General features: G+C 45.2%; 1 protein-coding gene and 1 long non-coding RNA gene across 7 annotated transcripts in view; both read right to left on the minus strand.

Moving 5' to 3' along the window:
- trv (trivet) overlaps positions 1 to 19,562 on the minus strand; it is a 60,328-nt gene that overhangs the window by 9,798 nt on the left and 30,968 nt on the right. For all 6 annotated transcript variants that reach the window (XM_041776173.2, XM_017171309.3, XM_070286756.1 and 3 more), the window contains 3 exons: positions 6,272 to 6,359; positions 3,885 to 3,960; positions 3,406 to 3,502 (listed from right to left, as the gene is read on the minus strand). In XM_041776173.2, the coding sequence (XP_041632107.1) occupies positions 3,406 to 3,502; positions 3,885 to 3,960; positions 6,272 to 6,359 (261 nt within the window). The remainder of the gene's footprint in view (positions 1 to 3,405; positions 3,503 to 3,884; positions 3,961 to 6,271; positions 6,360 to 19,562) is intronic.
- On the minus strand, positions 9,810 to 10,323 carry LOC108077799 (uncharacterized). The gene is made up of 3 exons (XR_001770817.3): positions 10,171 to 10,323; positions 10,008 to 10,032; positions 9,810 to 9,950 (listed from the first exon to the last, which is right to left on the minus strand). It is a non-coding gene; the product is annotated as an uncharacterized lncRNA (long non-coding RNA).

Genomic DNA, 19,562 nt, shown 5'->3' on the forward strand with positions numbered 1-19,562 from the left:
CCACGCACACACACACACACTCACTCAGCACATACACTTAGACTAAATAACAACCACAGCCAACACACTCGCCTGTCGCATGCAAAGGAACATTGCATACTTTGCAGCGCCATGTTTCACTAATTTGCACTCTACCTTGTGTTTGTGCCCCTCCATTTTTTCCCGTATTATTTCCACTTTTTGTTTTCTCTAATTTCTTTTTTACGCTATTAAATGGGTGTAATTAAATTTTGAAAATGCAGCCAACGAGCCCAGCCGCACGCCCTACGTGCTTAGCCTTGAGGCAACTCGGCCAACGCGGCCAACGCGGCCAACTTGGTTAACTTGGCCAACTTGGCCGGCTCTCGTTTCATGTCCGCAGCAAATTAAAGCACTTTCGGCCCCATGTAAGTGCGCCAGCGTGGCCATAATTATCGCACATTTTTGTCTACGACAAACCATGTGCATTCCCATTCCCAGGAACCCGCTACCCAGGACCTAGGACCCCATTCCCATTCGCATTTCATTCCTGAGGGCGGGCAGACACAAATAATTGAAGTCTGGTCAGCCCGAGGGCCATTATGGGGGCAAATAGCGAATGCCATGGCGGCGTTGGCGTTGGCTGTGCCACTGGCTGGCAGGTGCTCCCATTTTTCCCGACGATTTGAAATTTTAATGAGCAATTACAGGCATGTAAAACTAAATCATGAAATAATCACCAAATCATTAACATAAATAATTCACATTTTTACACGCAGCAACGGTGGCGGTGGCAAAAACAACATGAGCCTTGAGGACGTGGCCGGCACTTGAGGAAATTCAAAAGTAATTAATATGCATGGAAATGCTCGTTCATGGGGGCGTGGCTTCGACGAAGTGCCGAGTGCCAAGGGGGCAGATGTCTCGCATGGGCGTGGCAAAGCGCTAATTTGAAAGCTCGCAAAACCAAAATTAACATGTACTTTAAATATATATTTGACTATAATCTTTTTGGAAATTATTTTGAACTGTTTTCTTTCCCCTATCTTTAACCAAACATAAATTTTCATTAAATAAGACTTATTAAATTTGTTTCTAGAAAATATTTCAGGTGCTAAATTGTGCAATATTTAATTTTCCCATCAGAGAAATATATATACTACATTTTCCTGAAACACTCACGCAGCTATCCGCTTTTAGTGACATTTTCCCATCCACAAAACGCATCCACAGGCATTTAAACTTTTACTTAATTGTGCGCAACTCTGCATAAAATTTTGATTTATTGCGTCAACTGGAAACTCTCGGGTAACGAGGGCATGTAACTCTGACTTCCGCAGGTATTTTCCTCCCGGTCCCCTAATAAAGCGCCTCCCAAATGCCACACAGAGCCCACATTCCGAGTCAAAAGTCAAATAGTTTTCGCAAAGAAATTTGTCATACAACATCGTCGACGTCTTTGTGCGCCGCTGTCGTCGGCATATTGTTTCTGGTTAATTAAGTTATTACCATAATGAGCTTGCAGGTATTCCGGGCCTTATTTATGGCCATGCACTGGAATAGAGTGAAGTTCGGCGGCTGACAAAAGGTGGAACTTTGTGAAAAACTTTCCCTTTCCGATGGAAAGGGGACCATAAAAAAAAGGGCCGCGGCAAATGCGTTTGTTATAAACCCGGGGAAAATCGACGAAGGACGCTGTGCCGGGAAAGGAGGAGGAAACTTTTAGCCCGGCACGAAATTGCAGAGCGTCGCCAAAATTGTCACAACTGTAAAATGCGCAATTGCGCCGGATCGTAAATCTCTAGCAACAATGGGGCTGGCAGCCGGCAGAGACACGCTGGCCCGGCACATGAGTGGCTCACTAAACGCGGACGGACATAAAATGTGCAGCCTGCTTAAAACATAAAAATGCCGGGCCAACTCGGCTGGATTGCCAAAAGAATCGAGCAAAGTGGCTGCGTAAAACATGAAGTAATGCGAATGCCAAATGCGAAATGAGTTGAGTGCTACAAATCGTAAAGTTTGCCAGCAGCAGCAGCAGCAGCAGCAGCAACAACTAGGCGGGGCCGTAAAACCCACGGCCAGGCCCCTCTGCCTTTTTACCCCTTTGCAATACACACCCTGCATATGTGAGCGGAACATAAAACCCTTTGGCTGTCCCTTTGATTTTTTTTTTTTGTGCCGACTCAGCCCTCAGCTCCCCACAGTCCTCGAGGCGATCAAAAAATCAAAATTATTTCTCTGTCAAATTGCTAATAATAACTTGTATTACAGGCTCCCCAACTACCGCCCGGTAATTCGGCTCCAGAGCAAAATAGAATGGAACAGACAAAACCGTGACACAGTCAAATAAACAATGAGACCAATAAAAATACGCTTAAGCTTTCATAGGCGTTTTTTATGACAACAATATAAATGCAAAGGGAAAATATTATATTCGGATGCCCAACCCCAACCCGAACCCGAACCCTTGCCCTACTTTCGGGCCTCTGCACGATAAATTCCACCTTGACTCCAACTATGTAGTTTCCCTCTTCTGCCTGGGTGTGCGGGTGTGTGGGAGTTTGACTTGAAGAATGCCAAATGTTTGTTGTATAACCGGGGAAATATCCCCCGTCTGTGTGTGCGCCTTTTATGATAATAGTTTCGTGTTGGCCAAATTTATTTATCTGATTTGGTCGGGCCCCAGTGCTCGGCAGTGTGTGTGTGTGTGTGTGTGTCTAACAAATAAAAATTATGTTAAAACATGCAAATATGCGTTAAGTTTTGATTTATGAAAGACAAACGAGGGAAGCCCCGCGCATGTTTGTACGCTGTTAATAATGATTACGCCCCCGGCTAAGTATATAGTTACGGTTACGGCTACAATCGGATGTCTGTGCGGTTGACAACGAAACCAAAGGGGCGCCAAGCGAAAAGGAACCCAAGCCGTCTCCATAAATTGGGGGGCGTGCCACGAGGCCTAAATGAAAATTGATTTGCCGGTCCTAATTGAATGCCTCTAGATGGTTTTTATATATTTTTGGGTCGGCGCTGCGGCGCCTGGCGACTAATTGAAAAAGTTTAAACCAAATTGGGTACAGCCCATTACGGAAATTAAGCGCGTGCGGTTAAGAAAGGACAAATATTAAGAAAACATAATCTGCCAGAAAATTTGTACGACGTTTATAAATAGCGCGAGGTTTTCCTGAATTTCTCCCACCCGCCTGGAAAATCCCTCCATCCCATCCCCTTCCCGTATTTCGCAGCCTCCCTGGCACAATGCCTGTGTCAGGCCACCTTTGGCATTCATTGCCATAATTTCCTGTAATAAGACCGACGCGTCGTCGACTGCCTTCATGTCTGGCTCGGGCTTCGGCTCTCTGGCTCAGGTCTGGACTCCGGGGTGTACGCACACCGGAAGCTCCGCTGGCCTGCCGGCTGGGGTGACACTCATGATTTCCTTACCTTTACTCGCCGGCGGTTTCCGTGTGGCCCAATTCGTGCGGATTGAACGGGAGCCAAGCCACTGGCCATTCATGGCCGTAATGGCGCTCTCGGCTTCCTGCGGGGCGATAATGAAGACAGAGACATGGTCAGAAACAGAGTCGGAATAAAGAGAGCACGGAGAAAAAACTATCGCTTTGGAAGTGTCATTTCTGTACTTTTTTTATATTATTTTAATGGAAATTTAAAGATATAATAAAGTATGATTTTAACTTTACCAATATAATTTAAAAAACTACATGTAACTTATAAATATAATTACTAGATGCCAAAGTAAGGATCAAGGATCCTGCTACATGTAAGTCTCTTAAATATTATTAAAAATAAATCAAAACAAGGCTTAATTTTTTCTCAGTGCATTGACAAAGTCTGAATAAAGAGCCTGCGCACGACTGCATAAATATGCACTTAAATATGCTAATGCCGCTGGCAGTTCTTACCGATTTCTTGATGAAGGACACAAAACCATAGCCCTTCGACTTCAGGGTTTGTGGATCGCGCACCACGCGGCAGTCCCTGAAAAAATAAGAGAAGAACACGAAATGTAAACATTAAAGGCCTGCAACTGAGTTTCTTAAGTCTTAAATGTATTTTTGCGACCGCCAAGCCACCCTGTTCCAAACGGAAGTGTGCTGGCAAACTTTAAAATTTATGCAAATTCCTCATAAAGTCATCTCTTTCGGGGTCCCCAAGTCCCCAAGTCCTGCTCTTTGTCTCGGTCTGCCCGACGTGTTCAAATATTTCCCTTCGAGTACAAAATACAAATATATTCCGTCTGAGTTTGCCGGCGTGGGCGTGGCTCCTTGTAATTCGGAAATTAGAAATCTGACCTCATGCTGGAAAGTTTTTATTTATCTTGCAGTTTGGGGAGGCTGCCGAGCTGCCAAGAAGCCATGCGGCTTAAACGACTCATCTCTTCTCATGTCCGGACTTTAAGATAAAGAGAAAGTTTTGATGAATTTTTATTTTATCCCAACCACTGTTGATCTTCCGTGACTCGCCCCTGGAAATCGAACTACGGCCATTACAGTGAGGGGCCGGCTCGTTTTGGTCACTTGTGCCAATTGGGCGACTTCCGGACCCGACTCCAGCTCCGGGGTCTCCAATTGATTTCCCCCAGCTTCGGCTCTACGACTTCTCATTTGGACAATTGGGGCCTCAACACCGCACTAAACCGGGCTGCCAGAAAACTTTGGCAATTACCCCCGGTCCGGCAGTTTACTTTTCATTTATGAAGCATAAACCACAGCGGCGGCGAAGTTGGCGACGCTGGCCGGCCACTTTTTTTTATGATTATTATAAGTAAAATGCCGGGAGACCCGCCGGGGTTTGGCTCCGGCTTTGGCTTCGGGGGCTTGTTGCCAGGACTTATTAAATATTCACACGCGCCGCGCATTTAACAAAACGAAACAAAAGTGCGTCGGGGCCCAAACATAATGCCAAAACCAGGCAACACCAAAAGCCGGGCCACAATGCAAAAAAAAAAAAGAAAGAACGGAAACCAAGAGCCAAAAAGAAAAAAAAAGGAAAAACAAAAAAATAAACCAAGAAAAAGGGCAAACAAGGCCAGGCACGCATAAAAGTTTTGACAGGCGGAGAGGGGACATCTTGATCCCTGGGAGCCGCACGACCGAATCCTGCCGACTTTGTGCGTTAAGCGTTTTGACATGTCGGCTAGCAGATCGACTCGGGCCCCAAAAGAAAAACCAAAGAAATAAAGTTCTTTAAGCCAGCAGCAACCGGCGGCACTTCCCACCTTCCCAGCCCACTTCCCATCCCGAGGCATTCCGTTCCCGGCAGATAATCAGCCGGCGACGTGGGCTGAGGAGTATCGGTGATAATGATGTCAGCGATAGCTATCACAAAGGTGCCAATCGATTGCTCAATAGGCCTTAAATGCGTAGCCATCGATACCGGCTGTCAACAGTCAGTGATGTTAAGGTATCACATTCCGGGTCAAAATATAATCATATGATTTGTTAATGATTTGTGAGTTAATTTAGCAATTTTCTTTTTCCTTAAACTTCATAATTTCTGTATATTTAAGACTCTGTTTAGCTTAGTCAGCAAGTTGGTCATCACTGTCTTGATTTTCCTAGAGATTTAAGCGAAAACATGACCAGCTCATTAACAAATCAGACGAACCCTTTAGCCCAATCAGGACCAGAGTCATTAGAATGATTTTCAAATTATTAAAATTTAAATTGGCCATCGGCGGGAAGATGAGCTGAGCAGATTGCTTGATGGACTGGCTGACTGGAGCCCCCGCTTCGCGACTCAGAGGAGCGGCAAATCCGAAAATCAAATACTTTGGCGTAATTTTTGATAAGCCGCCGCAGGGCCTCCCTTTGCTGGTAGCTGGTAGCTGGGAAGAGGAGCTGCTCCCAAGAGACGGACTAACATTTTGACTCGAAACTTTGCGATTAAACAGAAGTTAATTAAGCCAAGTTTTTGATGCTGTCGTTGCCACGGGAGAGGCGGTAAGTGGTCGTGGGTGGGCTAGTGACTTTGCCTTTTCAAGCCGAAAAATAGCAACTTAAATATTTGAATGGCTCCACTACGCTTCCGCCTTTCGGGGCGACACTTACAGACAGAGAAAAGAGTTCGCCCAAAGTGGCATTTGCATAAATTCATTTTTTGTCGCTCGGTTATGAATTTTTTATGGGAAAGCCGGAGCCTCCACACGCGCCTGCCAATAATCAGGGAATGTGTGACGGGAAAATGGTTGCCAGGGAAAGTGGGAGAAATAAAAGCTGCAGAATGGAGAACGGGTGAAAGGCAATTTCCAGTTAACTGGCAAATGGAAAATTTGCATTTTAATACTTACGAGATTTCGCCGAATGGTGTGAATGCTTCGCGCAATTGCTGAGTTTCAATTTCTGAGCTCAAGTCGCCGACAAAGATGTGGAATTGTTCTGCAAAAAAGAAGGAAAGAGAGAGTGCCAAGTTGAGTATCGGGGTTTTTTCGCAGATTTTCACAGATTTTCGGCGAAGGGTTTGCTGCTTGCCACTTGCCACTTGCCGCTGGCGCATCGTGAATCGCACAAAATATGTGCCAGATAAAAACGCAAATCAAAAGAGAATCCCAAGTCATGCGCTTTTATTTCGCAATTTATTGCCAGCGCTGACGCAGTGCTTTAATGCATATTCACAAAAAAACGAGAGAGGAAAAACGTCAAGTCCCAGGGAAAGAGAACTTTTCATATATAATTTTATGCTGCATAAGCAGAGATAAGTTAATTGAAATCACAAAGGAGCCGCGCAGATTGATGGGTTCAAAGAATGGCTGCCTGGCGGGAAGCGATGACAAAACTTGCCGAGTCTTCAGCGGACTCTGTATTAGTTTTCAAAAGCGTCGCGCAAAACTTTGCCAACTGTGTGCCATGCCCCCTGCCCCCTCACCTACTCACCCCGCCAAGAATGTTCCCATTAATACTAATTAACCCATTCATCTAAGTAAACTTTGCGCGCTCGGTTCTTCTGGCCCCATCATCAGGCCGAACATCATGTACACATGCACAAATTCAAAGCCGCTCGCCGTCATGCAGACTGCACAAACACAAGTGCACCGGGTGATGGGCAGGATACCCAACCACACTTTTACATACCCACCATACACACTAGAGAAATTGTACAGAAAATAATAGAGCAGAAAATCAACAGCAACTTGGGGGTATATCAAAATTTTCAGCCTTTTAAATATTATTTCAAAATCATAATCCTTAAAGGAAACAAATATTTTTTACAATTATTGTTAATTCTAAACCCAAGTAGTAAATATTCTTAGAGTGTACTCACACACACAGCCGCAAACTCGCATGCAAAGCAAGCAAACTAAGACTAACACACCCGCACGAATTGCAATCATTTATTATTATTTTTGTGTGCTTTGTCTCTTTGGCACAGAAAAAAGTCGCGACTGTGAAGGAACTATGGGGGCAAAAGGGTTGACGAGGAGGGAATGCTGGGGATGGTGCCTTGGGTGGCATGGGGCTGCTGCTCCTCGTCGCTTTCGTTGTCCTTCGTGCGCTCTTGTGGCAGCTCAGCGCTGAGCTCCGAAAACTCACAGCCAAGACTTGGCAAAGGCAAAGCCAAAGCCAAAGCCCGGCGACGCACGTGGGGTGGTAATGGGTTAAGGGCCAATGCAATGGGGCCTTTTTCGGGGGGGTTGTCCCAGCCACCCCTAACACCCCGCGTACAAGCACACAGAGAATTCTTACCCTAAATAATTAGCACTATTCAGCTGGGGCCCACTGACGGCGACGACGACGACGACATTCGAGGCTGACATCGCCGTTGGGCGCGGCTGATGGGCGGGCCAACCCCCAAAACAACCCCTCATCATCCTTTTCCCCCCGGCCGACGGCCTTGCCTGCTGCACGTGCAGAAATTAACATTTCCGGTAATTTTGCGAAAATGAAAAGCAAAGCGAAAAATTAACGGCTACGTCGTCGTCGTCGTCGTCGTCGTGGCCGCAGCGAAGGCAAAATGCGAAATGCGGAAAGCTTTTGTGTTAAATAAATATTAAAAGGAATTTCCCAGAGCCAGCGGAACTGATGGAGACGTGGCAGGACCCGGGTGGCGGAGGAGCGTTGACTGAGCAAGTTGAATCGTTGTGATGTGCGGCCTGTTGGCCTTTTAAAAACACAAACCGAACGAGTAAATCTCTGCGTGTTCGCATTTACAAATGTACGCATTGGTGCAGTGAAAAAAATTAGGGAAATTCTAGGAATATTAAAAGGTATATCAAATATTTCTATATTTATTTTACAAAATATTTTTTCATCTAAAATTGAAAAGCATATATTTTCATAATAAGCATTTAAAGGCGAGTCTTTTTTGACATCATATTTGTATAATATTTTACCCCCATAACTAATTAACACCTTGGTCAACCAAGCAAATTTTCCCTCAGTGCTCAGGTACGTGTGTGCGTGGCCACTTTTTATTTAATTGGAAATTGCGTATACGCCACCGTTAATGAGCCCATTGTAATCGCAGCGGCAGAGCAGAACAGCGCGGCTTAGTCTACCGAGGCAGCTCAACTCAACTCGACTCGAGTGGTTGCCGTTATTGTAAATCAATCGCCGAGGTTCGCTCAGGTTATTGCTTTCGCCCTTTTGCACCCGGCCCGGCTCAAAGGAAAGAGCCAGGCACGCAACTTGCGAACAGCGAGAATTGCGAGCTCATATCCTTGGGATACAGTTAAGCCCATCTGCGTGTGTATGCGGGACAGACAAACGAGGCGGCCACTAATTGCAGTCAAAGGCTGCTTTAAATTTGCACTGCGCCAGAGGTCGATTGGCAGCTCACGGGGACGAGAAGCAGGCGGAAGACCACCCCCAGATTCTTCGACTACTGCTCCCGCTCCTGCCCCAGCTCCTGGCAGCGGTGTCAGCATGTCAAGCGCTGGCAGCTTTTCATTTCTTTTGCTCGCTTCCGTTGTTCCTTGTTCCATTGGCCGTGTCGGCTCGTTGGCTGATTAAAACGTTGCGTATGTAATGAGTTAATTAAGTTTTTGCCATCGTTACAGTCACCCATTGTCGTTGTCGTTGTCGTTGTCTCGCACACATATGTGAAAACACACACAGCCATGTGTACATAAATTAATCATAAATCCTTGCTAGGCAGCACGGCAGTTACAAGTGTTTTGTATATTTGCCGAGGACGCACCTGTCCCCTTTCAGCTTGCCTGGCTTCCATGCCTGCGAAGCGTTAACAACCAACTGAACCAGTTGAGTGAGCCAGGTGAGTGAGCCAGGCGAGTCAGCTAGCAGGGATCGAGACTGGGAGTGAAGGAAATGAAGCAGCTTGAAGGAGCCCGGGAAGCAAGGAGTTGCCTTTGGACTAAGTGTGTCAGCAGGGCTGACTGCCGCCTTTCGAATGCCTCCTGCCACGCCCACTTGTACCATTTGATTAAAGACGGAAGCTACCCTGCAGTACCATTCATCAACAATTCATCAACGTTTCATCAATAGCCGAAGGGGTGTTGTTGATGATTCATCGATGAATGGCCATGCAAATTACTGATGAATTTAACATGGGCATGTCATAGGCATTCATCAACAACAATTCATCAACAATTAATCATCATTTCATCGATGAATTGTTGATGAATTACTGATGAAAGACTGATGAAATGTTGATGAATTGTTGATGATTCATCGATGAATTGTTGATGAATTGTTGATGATTCATCAACAATTCATCAACATTTCATCAGCCTTTAATCAACAATTCATCATCAATTCATCGATGAATTGTTGATGATTTTTTTTTTCATATATAAAAATAAAACTCTTAAATTTTTATTAATATGATTTATTCTTCCTAATTCTATACCAAAACTAAAACACAAATATAAAAAATTAAGATTAAACATCCATATATTAAAAGGCCTTAAGGTTTTTTTGATCCTTGGTGTTCCGCTTTCTATTCATGAAGACCAAATTTATTGCGCAGTATCTTCTCTGGAGGCTCAGTTTTAGTCACTTGGGAAATTGCATCTACAGAAAAAATTATAATTAATCAAGGGAAAATATAATTTCATTAAATAAAATTACCCAATATATTGGCCATTACTGCAGTCTGAAAAGAAAATACATACATAATATGTACATATATAAATATAATATATTAATATATTATATACATATAATAAATAAAATAATATACATATGTACATTTATAGGCTTCTATTTAATTAAGAACAATCTTTTTACTCACCTTTTTTTATATTCCAATATGGCCCGGAACGTAATTATTGAATTATTTGATTTCTTAACATTTTTAACACACGACACTTCTGCAGTGGAGAACACTTCAACTTGTAATGCAAAGGGAATAAGAAGAAGCAAGACGAAACCGAAAACCGCTGCTCCGAAAATATGGAGTCGAACCTTCGAGAATCTATTTTAATTGCGTCTTCTACTTTGTTTCGGACTACAAAAAACGAAGCCCATGCAAATTGTTTTTGTTTTTTTTTGCATGCACCAACAAATCGGACTCGAAGGGAGTTCGGGTCTCCGAAGGGAGTTCGGGTTCAAGTAGCAGTCGGCAGAGCGTCGGTTCTGTCGGCGTCGCAGTCGGCGCGTTGATGAATTGTTGATGAAAAGGCCTATTGATGAAATGTGGTACTGCAGGGTACTCAGGATGTATACACGTGTATGTGTGAACACTGAAAGAATAAGAAACACTGAAACATAAAAACTATACTTGATTTATATTCTCTAGTCGGGAGAAGTCATAAGAAAGCTGTAGAATATCTATATAAATAATTTATTAATGTAGAATAGTTCCCTCACTCTGGGAACTCTAGGTTTATAGAATTTTCCCTCCAGTTCAAGTTAAAGCTTATTTCTTGATTGTTTAATATTATTTTTCCAGTGCACAACTATCCCATTTTACGCCTTGACTTGCCTGGGTGCTGCTGCCACTGCTCTGTTGGCTTTAGTTGTTGTAAATTTTATGTTATCCGCTTTCATTGTTTGTTTGCCTTTATTTATGTTCCCCACTGTCTTTGGTGGGCCTGTATGTGTATGGGCGAAAGAGAGAGTTTACTGATTTGCCGCTGTTATTTATGCGTTTGTGCTAAACCTTATTTCCTGTTTGTCTTACATAAGCTGCAGCGCTTAATTACACGCAACCCCATCGAGGACACGATTCCGGGCAGGATGTGGCCGGCTGATTTTACCCCTGGGAGCCAAATTTCGACCCGCGGCCAAGATATATGTGCCATCGATGTGGACCCTAATGTTTTATTGACCGGCCGCCTGCAATCTCATTTGGCAATTCACTTTGTCGCTGCCTCCGACACACAGCATAACCGACCACACGGCGTATGCGTAATGGCAATTATGAATTCGCCAGCTAAGTGGGGGAGTGCATTAAAGCTAAAAACGCTTAGCCGGCGGTCGAAAACCACCAGCTGACCGACTGATACTGCCCGCTGTGACAGAGAAAGCCCCAAACAAGCAAAACAATTTGACGCCAACAACCGCAAAACGTGCTGGCCGCCCAGCTTCCACTTCCACATCCACATCCATCCTCGGCTGGATCCCGGGATCCCAGAGACCCGGAGTCCGCCCACAACTTAACCCAAAAATTGATGAATATGTAAGCAAATACGGAAGACTAACACGCAGCGGGTTGCCAGGCAAATATACATATACGGATGCGTATGCGTATATAAAAAAGGATCAAAGTCCTGAGGCGCGTTAATTTTCCCAGACGTCAGCAGGAAAAGTTGGGCAACCCATCAAGCCCCGCCTGCCACAGGGTCTCCCCTTGAATATGAACCGGGCCCACAAATTATATTGAAATGTTAATAATCCAGTTGCTTAGACGTGCTGTGCCATCCCGGGATGTCCGAAAAGGACAACTCAACTGTAAAAGGATATTTACATGGAGATTTGTATGCCGCTGACTTATGACTTTGATCAAGGCCGAGCCTGCTGGCAGGATGGATGGTTGGATGCCTGAATGCCTGGATGGCTGGCCAATCCCAATCAATTGGGTCCCTGCCGCATTTATGTCCTTCTGAGAGTCACTTATGCCCACAATTTGGCACTGCGGTTATCTGGGGATAGCTAAGCCAACTGATATATCGCCGATATGCCGCAAGTAGAGAGCAGAGGGGGGGTCTTGGCTCAGCAAATCTTTAAATTAAATTTTCTCTGCTCAAATCAGGGCGCATTATAAAGTATAATGTGCTTTTAATTTCATTCATTTGCATGAACTGCGCAGAATGAAAGCAGGGCGCAGACACTGGACCCTGCTAAATGGAACTAAAAAATCTAATTAGCGCTGGCCGCTGCAGAAGTCGACTTAAAGCAAACTTTGCGCTTTAATTTCATCTTGATTACGCCCTCGCACTGCAACTGCAGCTGTGCCGCCTGTTTGTGCAGCAAACTCAAAGCTCTTAGCTCTCAGCACGCAGCTCGAAATTCAAAAGCCAATCAACTTGACTTGCGAATGAAACAGCAGTCACTTTAAGGCATTTCAACTCTCGACTCGGTGTCTCGTTGTCGCCATTAGACCCAATGCCATGCCGCCTTGCCGCTGATAATGCTGATTTTTAATGCTGATTACCACAAGCTGCCAGGCCGCAATCCTTTGCCACCTTTTTTCCATTCTCCCCTGGGTCTTAGATAACCGAGCTCGGAGTCAGCATTATTTCCGCAAGTGTGCGTGGCATTTAAGTTGCCACTTAAATGAGCCCCAGTCCTTTGTATTGTGTTGGTGCAGACAGAGAAAACCTGCAAACATTTAAAGCTTCAAGGAATTTTTGAGTGATTTAAATAAATTAAAGCCTATTAGGTTTATCGGATTTTTATACATTAAAGCTTAGTTAAAAGTTATTATTTACAAAAAATATCTCAACAGTTTATATTTCAAGGTTTTCTGCTCAGTGTGCTTCTGATGGCAATAACCTTGTGGAAAAGGTGGGATGGATGGTGGTCGGGTGGTGCAGCCTCATCAAGTCGTCGCGTCGCGCAGATCAAATGAAAATTTCATTGTGTTGTGACTCGCTTTCCCAACCTCCCTTTCCAAGGACTGGGCTGGGAAGTTGTGCGCGGAATTTCGCTACCTTTTCATGTTTTCGTGACTGCGGAAACTTTCGGGAGCAGTGCACTATTCCTTCTCCCTCTGCTTGTGTATGTGTGTGTAGTATTGTTGCTGTTTGTGTTGCCACCGGCGTCGTCTTCTCCGTTCGTCTAACGTGTAAAACAATGACTCATTAAGACTCATCTAAATTCTAATGAGATTCAGTAACTATTAAAAACAAAACATGACAGAGGCGAAGGCGAAGGCAAACGTAAACGCAAATGCGGCAAAAGGGTTGCTGCCCCGGGGCAATGCCACCCTGCCCGAGCCCAGGCCCAACCCCCAAATCATCATCCCCGGCAATCCTCGACTCTTATCAGGGTCTCGAGTCAAGTCCCGGGTCCCTTTTAGTGCTGACTCGGGGCTTTAAGTGTTGGCCAAACTTAAATCATTTGTATGCGAGCCACCAGCCGGGCCTTTAAACAAATGTCAATAATTTGATTTAAATGTGGCAGGGTCCCTGGTCCCACATTCTGCTTGCAGATCGCGTGCGAATTTCGCATTTAAATGCCAGTAGCCTACTGCCAGCTATTTTCCTATTTTCAGCACCAGCTCTTGCTCCTGCTCCTGCTCCTTGGGGTTGACAATCGTGTGAAGAGACAATGCAACAGCAGCAGGAAAACAACAGACGACAGTGGATTTGCCTCGCCGGAATCGAAAAAAGGCAGGACAGCCCGAGAAATGCAGCCAGGAGTGCTTCTGAGTAGAGACGAGGGGACATGTTGCTTTATAAATTAGAAAACGCATACAGGCACTGGGAAAGCGAAATGGAAATTGCGTGTGTTTTGGCCTACGAACAACGAAAGCAGCATTGGCCAACAGCAAAATCAACTTGGCTAAAAGAATCTATACAGATAACAGGGCGAAATCAAAAAGACTTGGAGATCTAGGTTTTCTATTTTCTTTTGAGGAGTAAATTACGGAAATTTATAAAAAACATACTTCCAAAGTTCAATCGATTTTTCTCCGTGCCATCGGGGTTCTCATGTGTTTACTCTGGGCTCTGGTTAGTTATAACCCCCACATACACACACACGCACTGCAGAGTTATAGACAACATCCCCCACCAGCAACCCCCGACGAACATTTAACGCTGCCGTAAGCGTTTGCACATCGCTTAGGGGAGGGGCAAGTAAACAGCCCCCGCTCGGAAAATGTATCTGTCGCTGTTGGTGGGTAGCACATGTTAAAGGTAAATGCGGCACAGGTGGAGCGGGGCATACGGCAGCGCCCTGTGTGCCAATCTGCATATTTGTCGGGCGCCACGAAATGTAAAGCAAGTAAAAACCTGGGTCAAATTGCGGTTACCGTTTTTATTTTCCGCCGCCAACGGCTTTCCCTCTCTTTCCGACCCGTCGCATCCATTACACTTATTGTCCCTGTCGCTCGGCCATTTCTCTGTAGTTGTTGTAGTGGGACAGGTGTGTGTGTGTGTGTGTAGGTGTTGATATAGCCACACTGCTAGAACGCTTCCCTTTGTGCCGGTCGGTGTGTCACTCGTTAGGCACCCAACAACGCCGGTGTGGTAATAGTAATAGTGATAGTAATGGTGGCACACGGGGAGGATACTCCTTTTTCCAACTCCCAACATGACCTCCTGTATGTTACACATATGCGTATGGGTGGGTCTCGGGACTGGACTCGGGCCTGGGTTCGGTTTCGGGTTCAACAATGGGCGTTGGAGTGTTAATTGTAAAGGGTTTGGGCTTATTCATGGAAAAGCTGGCAAGTGACTTCATTTAGTTTCGCACATTTGCAGTTAATTAATTTGGTTGTCGGAGGCAAAAGGAAAAGGCATTAAAGTGGGCCCGGAATGACATCATTCAACTGCTTAACGATATAAGCTGTGGTGGATTACAATGGAAAATATTTAGAAATAAAATTAAGACAGAGACTCAACTGGCAATTACCTTTAAAACTAATAACTAAATTGCATGTAGCAAGGAAGACATAAAAATATATTTAAAGAGCAGTGAAGGTTTTATCTCTAATACATAAAAGTAATAAATTAAACGAAATATCCATTGTAGTGAGGTTCAAAGCCAAGGTCTTGCAGAGCGTTTTTCGCTATTTTTTCCCCATTCATCTAACAATGAAAAATCCAAAAAAAAAATAAAAGAGTATACGCATAGAAATGCCAAAATCAAATTCAAAACTTGCCGCTGAATGAAATGTTGAAATTGCACAACCCGCGTCTGGCATTTGCCGCACACACACCCACACAACCATACGTATACATGTATTTGGAAAAGCGGCCGGCATGCTGACCATCGCCGCCCTCTCACTCCCTCTCCCTCTTGCACCTACAAACCTTGTTACCTTTTTTTCGGACAGCTGCGCAGCTGCTGCACTTTATTTCAGTCACTTGCTTTCCATTTTTTGCCCCAAACTCTCGCTCCTTTTTTTGTTTTGTTGGCCACGAGTGGCTTGTTTTTGCCATGTTCCCAGCCTTTTTCCTTTGCCCTCCCCTCCCGCTCTGGCTCCCTTTTATTTTTTCAAGTGTATGTGTGCGCCTTGTGTGGATCTCGCTTTTGTGTGCAAGTGCGGTCATTTAATTTCGATTTGTGTTTTAGATTGTTTTGTGTTGCATTTGTTGATTTTTGCCATTTAAATAGAAATTTTTATTTTCTACACGTTTCCATGGCCGTGGCCCCCAGTTGTGGATTTGGACGTGGATGTGGATGCCCGGCTGCAGCCGTCGCCAGTTTTTTGTGCCATTGTTTTTACTGGACTCTTTTTTTTATTAACGCATGTCCATGGGGCATTGCCAGCGCGAGCCCGGCAAATTGGATTTCTTTTTTCGGACATTTGAAACTGACGAGCGTCGGCCAGGGACCAAGGACCAGGGACCGGGGAGCACCGATGTGCGGCATCAGCAGGGACCTAGCTCAAAATATATGCAGCTCCCGTGCTGTGACAACCGTCCGCCAGGCACCACCCCTCGAAAGCCGCCCAGCAACCATCCGACACCCCCCGAGAAAAGCCGCCCAGCAGCACCGTTTCTATTAGCTACGCGCATTCATAAGAGCGGAAATTTAATCTATGCCACAGTCGCGTTCATTTGCCCATTTTTTTTGTGCCTCTCGCTTTTGTCAATTTAAAGCTGCCGGCAAATGCCATCAACTGGCAACTGGCAATGTTCGTTAAATATTTAAATTGGCGCACAACTAATGAAATAAAACCAATGCGGGAGCGATGTCAGAGCGATTCCCAAGTGGCTTCAGTTGGTTAAATTTGTGCCGGCTGCTTGGTTCGTTGCCTGGTTCGCATCGCTTTGCCTGTGGATTTTGTATTTGGATTCAGATTGGTTCGGTTTGGTTTGGTTTGGTGGTCTTTAATGTCCCCGGGGTCTCAGTGGGCCATGGGCTGGAAATTAAAAAAACGTGATAGCCCTGATGGGAGTGCGCCGTGTTCGGTGGCTAATAATATCAGTTACGTTTTACAAATTAGACAAGTTTCAAAGATGAACAATGCGGGGAAATTACATCTATATCCATCAGTTTATCAGATTACGTGAAAATATGACGGCTTTTGTATCTGTACAATTTCAGATGAAAACATAAATTTTCAATGAATAAATGTAAAGCCATGAATAAGTTATTTGATATCCATTTAGTTGTTATGAAGGGCTGCTACCGTAAATTGTGTTTAAAGGTGCCAAGATATCCTTAATGCCACAGCTATAAGTTAGGAAATCCTCTCATTAATTCGTTATCTCTTTAACTTATTCGTGCTGAATTTGGGCTTAACCAGACTTCTTGCAGTGTAGCTCGCTTCCAGGCATTCAGCTCACGTAGCATCTTGCTTTAAATGCTTAAATAGAAGCAAAGCCAGCCGAAAATCAACAATAACAAACGAGCCACAATCCGGCAGGCACTCACATATACACGCGGCCCAAAAATTGGCATAAATAAGTAACAGCGGCAACAGCGCCAAAGTCAACGTCAACGCTCCCAGTTCGCCATATTGCGCATATGGTGTGTATACAGGGGGTGTGCCAGTCTGCCAGTGTGTGTGTGTGTACATATGTCTGAGGGCAGTCCTCTGGCTGTCCGTGTTTGTGTATTTACTCAACTGCTGTACCCAAAGCGCACTTGAGTGTGTATCATCATCAACATCAGCTGCTCTTCAGCCCACACCCAGGACTGGCAGCGGCAGCAGGAAAAACCAGGACCCAGACCAAGTTGAAGTTGCCGACTCCGAGGTTCTGCAACCGCCGGCAGCACTAAAGATACAAAGCTGCAGATACAGCCAGAAGAGTCCCGGCTGCCGGCCCACCTCCTCATCCCTGGCCAAGTCCCATTCTGTGGCCACTACAGTGACAGTATCTTTGGATGCTTAACAACATTACAAGCTGACTTATGAAGGGGAATGGAGAGGGGGAAGGCGATGGGTATGGGAAGCCAGGGTGAGAGGTGGTCCCCTGCAATTTGACTTGACTTTTACGTATCGTCAAGTACTTTTCTGGTTTTGCCCACTCGGGGGACATTTGTCAGTCGAGAGACAAATTTAATTTCTGCTATTTTCCGAGCTGCTGCGATGTCTGCGCTCAGATATGAATTGCAATGAAAGTCATACTCGACATGTATGACGAGACGGTCCGGTTTTGGTCGGAAAATACGGGCCATACTGGCTGGCAGTAGTTGTGGCTGCGGCAAACTCGTTTTTAATATGCAGCCAGCAGTGGGCGCACGCAGCGTATGCGTAATTTTATTACAACTGCAGTAGCAGGGCAATGAAATGAATGCGAACTGGGCGAAACTATACTCCGCTCCCGCACCATCCTCCTCCCCTTGTGGGCGTGTGGCCTCACAGAATTCATTTCGCATTTAAATTACTGTTCAGAGAGCAATTAGCCGAAATTATTGTTGCTACGTGTGCATCGTCACTTGGCATCCCCAAATTAGTGGAGCCTGAGCCACCATGGCGAATGCTTAATGCGAGTAAGGGCGCCCATTATTCAGGCGTCCCTTTCCCCCAGCAGCAAAAAATGCTGATTTGCGGTTCTCCAAAACCCTAACGATGCTAGATCCGAACACTAGTCTCACCGAAATTCCCAATAATTTACCAAAGCCTGAACAGAACAAAAAAATAGACGCAAAAGTCGGGCCAAAGTAGAGACGATGGCAGAATTATGCCAAAACAAATCAAGCAAATGAAAATATCACAGCCACAAAATCAAGGCAAAGCACACGCAGCGCGCTGCACAGTGGGGTGCTTTGGTGCTGAGGGGGCGGAGTGGTGGTGCCGCAAATGCTGTGCTTAATAGGCATCAGCTGGGTATTAAGTTGTTGTTTTTTGTCATCGTCTTCGCCACTCCTTGGCAGCATGACAACCTTTTTTTTACGGCCAAGGGGAGGCCGAAGGACGGCAGGAAGCGAGAGTCCCGAATCTCAGACGTTTTGACAAGCGCTTGCCCTTGCCGTGAATTCAACAAACAATTTGCGGAATGCCATTAGGTGACGCCTATTGCTGAAATTATCTCTGGCTTCAGGTTTTCCTCTCTGGCTTTCTTTTTCTTCTGTGTGTGTGTGTGTGTGTGTGTGTGCCTCGGAAGGGGGCGAATTTCAATCACATCATCTTTTGTTAAGCTCCAGGCCAGGGCCGAATAGGTAATAACAAGTTGGGGGCGGCGCACAAAGGAAGCCAAATAAAGACGCCAAAAAGCATTGCCCATTTCTGTGGGCACGAAACGTTAATGGCTTTTCTCCCATTTCCTTCTTTTCCAATTTTTTTTTTTTTTGGCTAAAAGAGGTGAGAAAGGAAAATCCCTTTTTAAATTCATCAATTTCGCATAAGCCCTCGATTGTTTACAAATCATTCAGGCTTTGCTTTATTCAACACACCGACGCCCCGGCTGAAATTGCATTAAAAGTTTGACCTCACGACGGCGGGTTGGCCGCTTATGTCTGCCACAAAGTGTTACAAGCTGACGGAGGGGTGGCGGCAGGGCGGGGCGAGAAACCGAAAGAAAAAATTAAAAATTAATAGCAACTGGCGAGTGCCAATAGAAACCACAATGCAGCGGGCAGCAGCGAAACGAAACTTAAATAAAAAGAAAAACAACTACAAAAACTAACCGACTAACAAAGTGTAAAAAACTATTGAGTGCTGGCCTCCCAACACTTCACTTTCTGACCCCCGTTGTCGCCCCGTCTTCCCCCGTAACCCCTTCTCCCCACCTCACCATTTCTGCAACTAACAAAAATTTCTAATTTAAAAGTTTTACGCCCACCCGCCGACGAGCGACTGGCAACGAGCGAGGCAAAAACAAAAAGGCAATGGTCGTTAGGCGTTGGGCGGAAAATGCAGGGCAGCCGAAGCTGGAAAATAGAAAATAGCAACAAAGACAGACGGCAAATAAAAACACACGAGCAGATAATGCAATTCCCGCCCAGGAAGAAAGTGGCTAGCTGCAACTTTGTTGCTGCAGCCTTCGTCCTGGACGAGAGTCCTCGTTCTCGCGCTCGTTCTCGTTCACGTCCTCGTCATCGTTTCATCGTCATCGCTTC

The sequence above is a fragment of the Drosophila kikkawai genome, chromosome 3R (assembly GCF_030179895.1).
Source record: "Drosophila kikkawai strain 14028-0561.14 chromosome 3R, DkikHiC1v2, whole genome shotgun sequence".
Lineage (NCBI taxonomy): Eukaryota > Metazoa > Arthropoda > Insecta > Diptera > Drosophilidae > Drosophila > Drosophila kikkawai.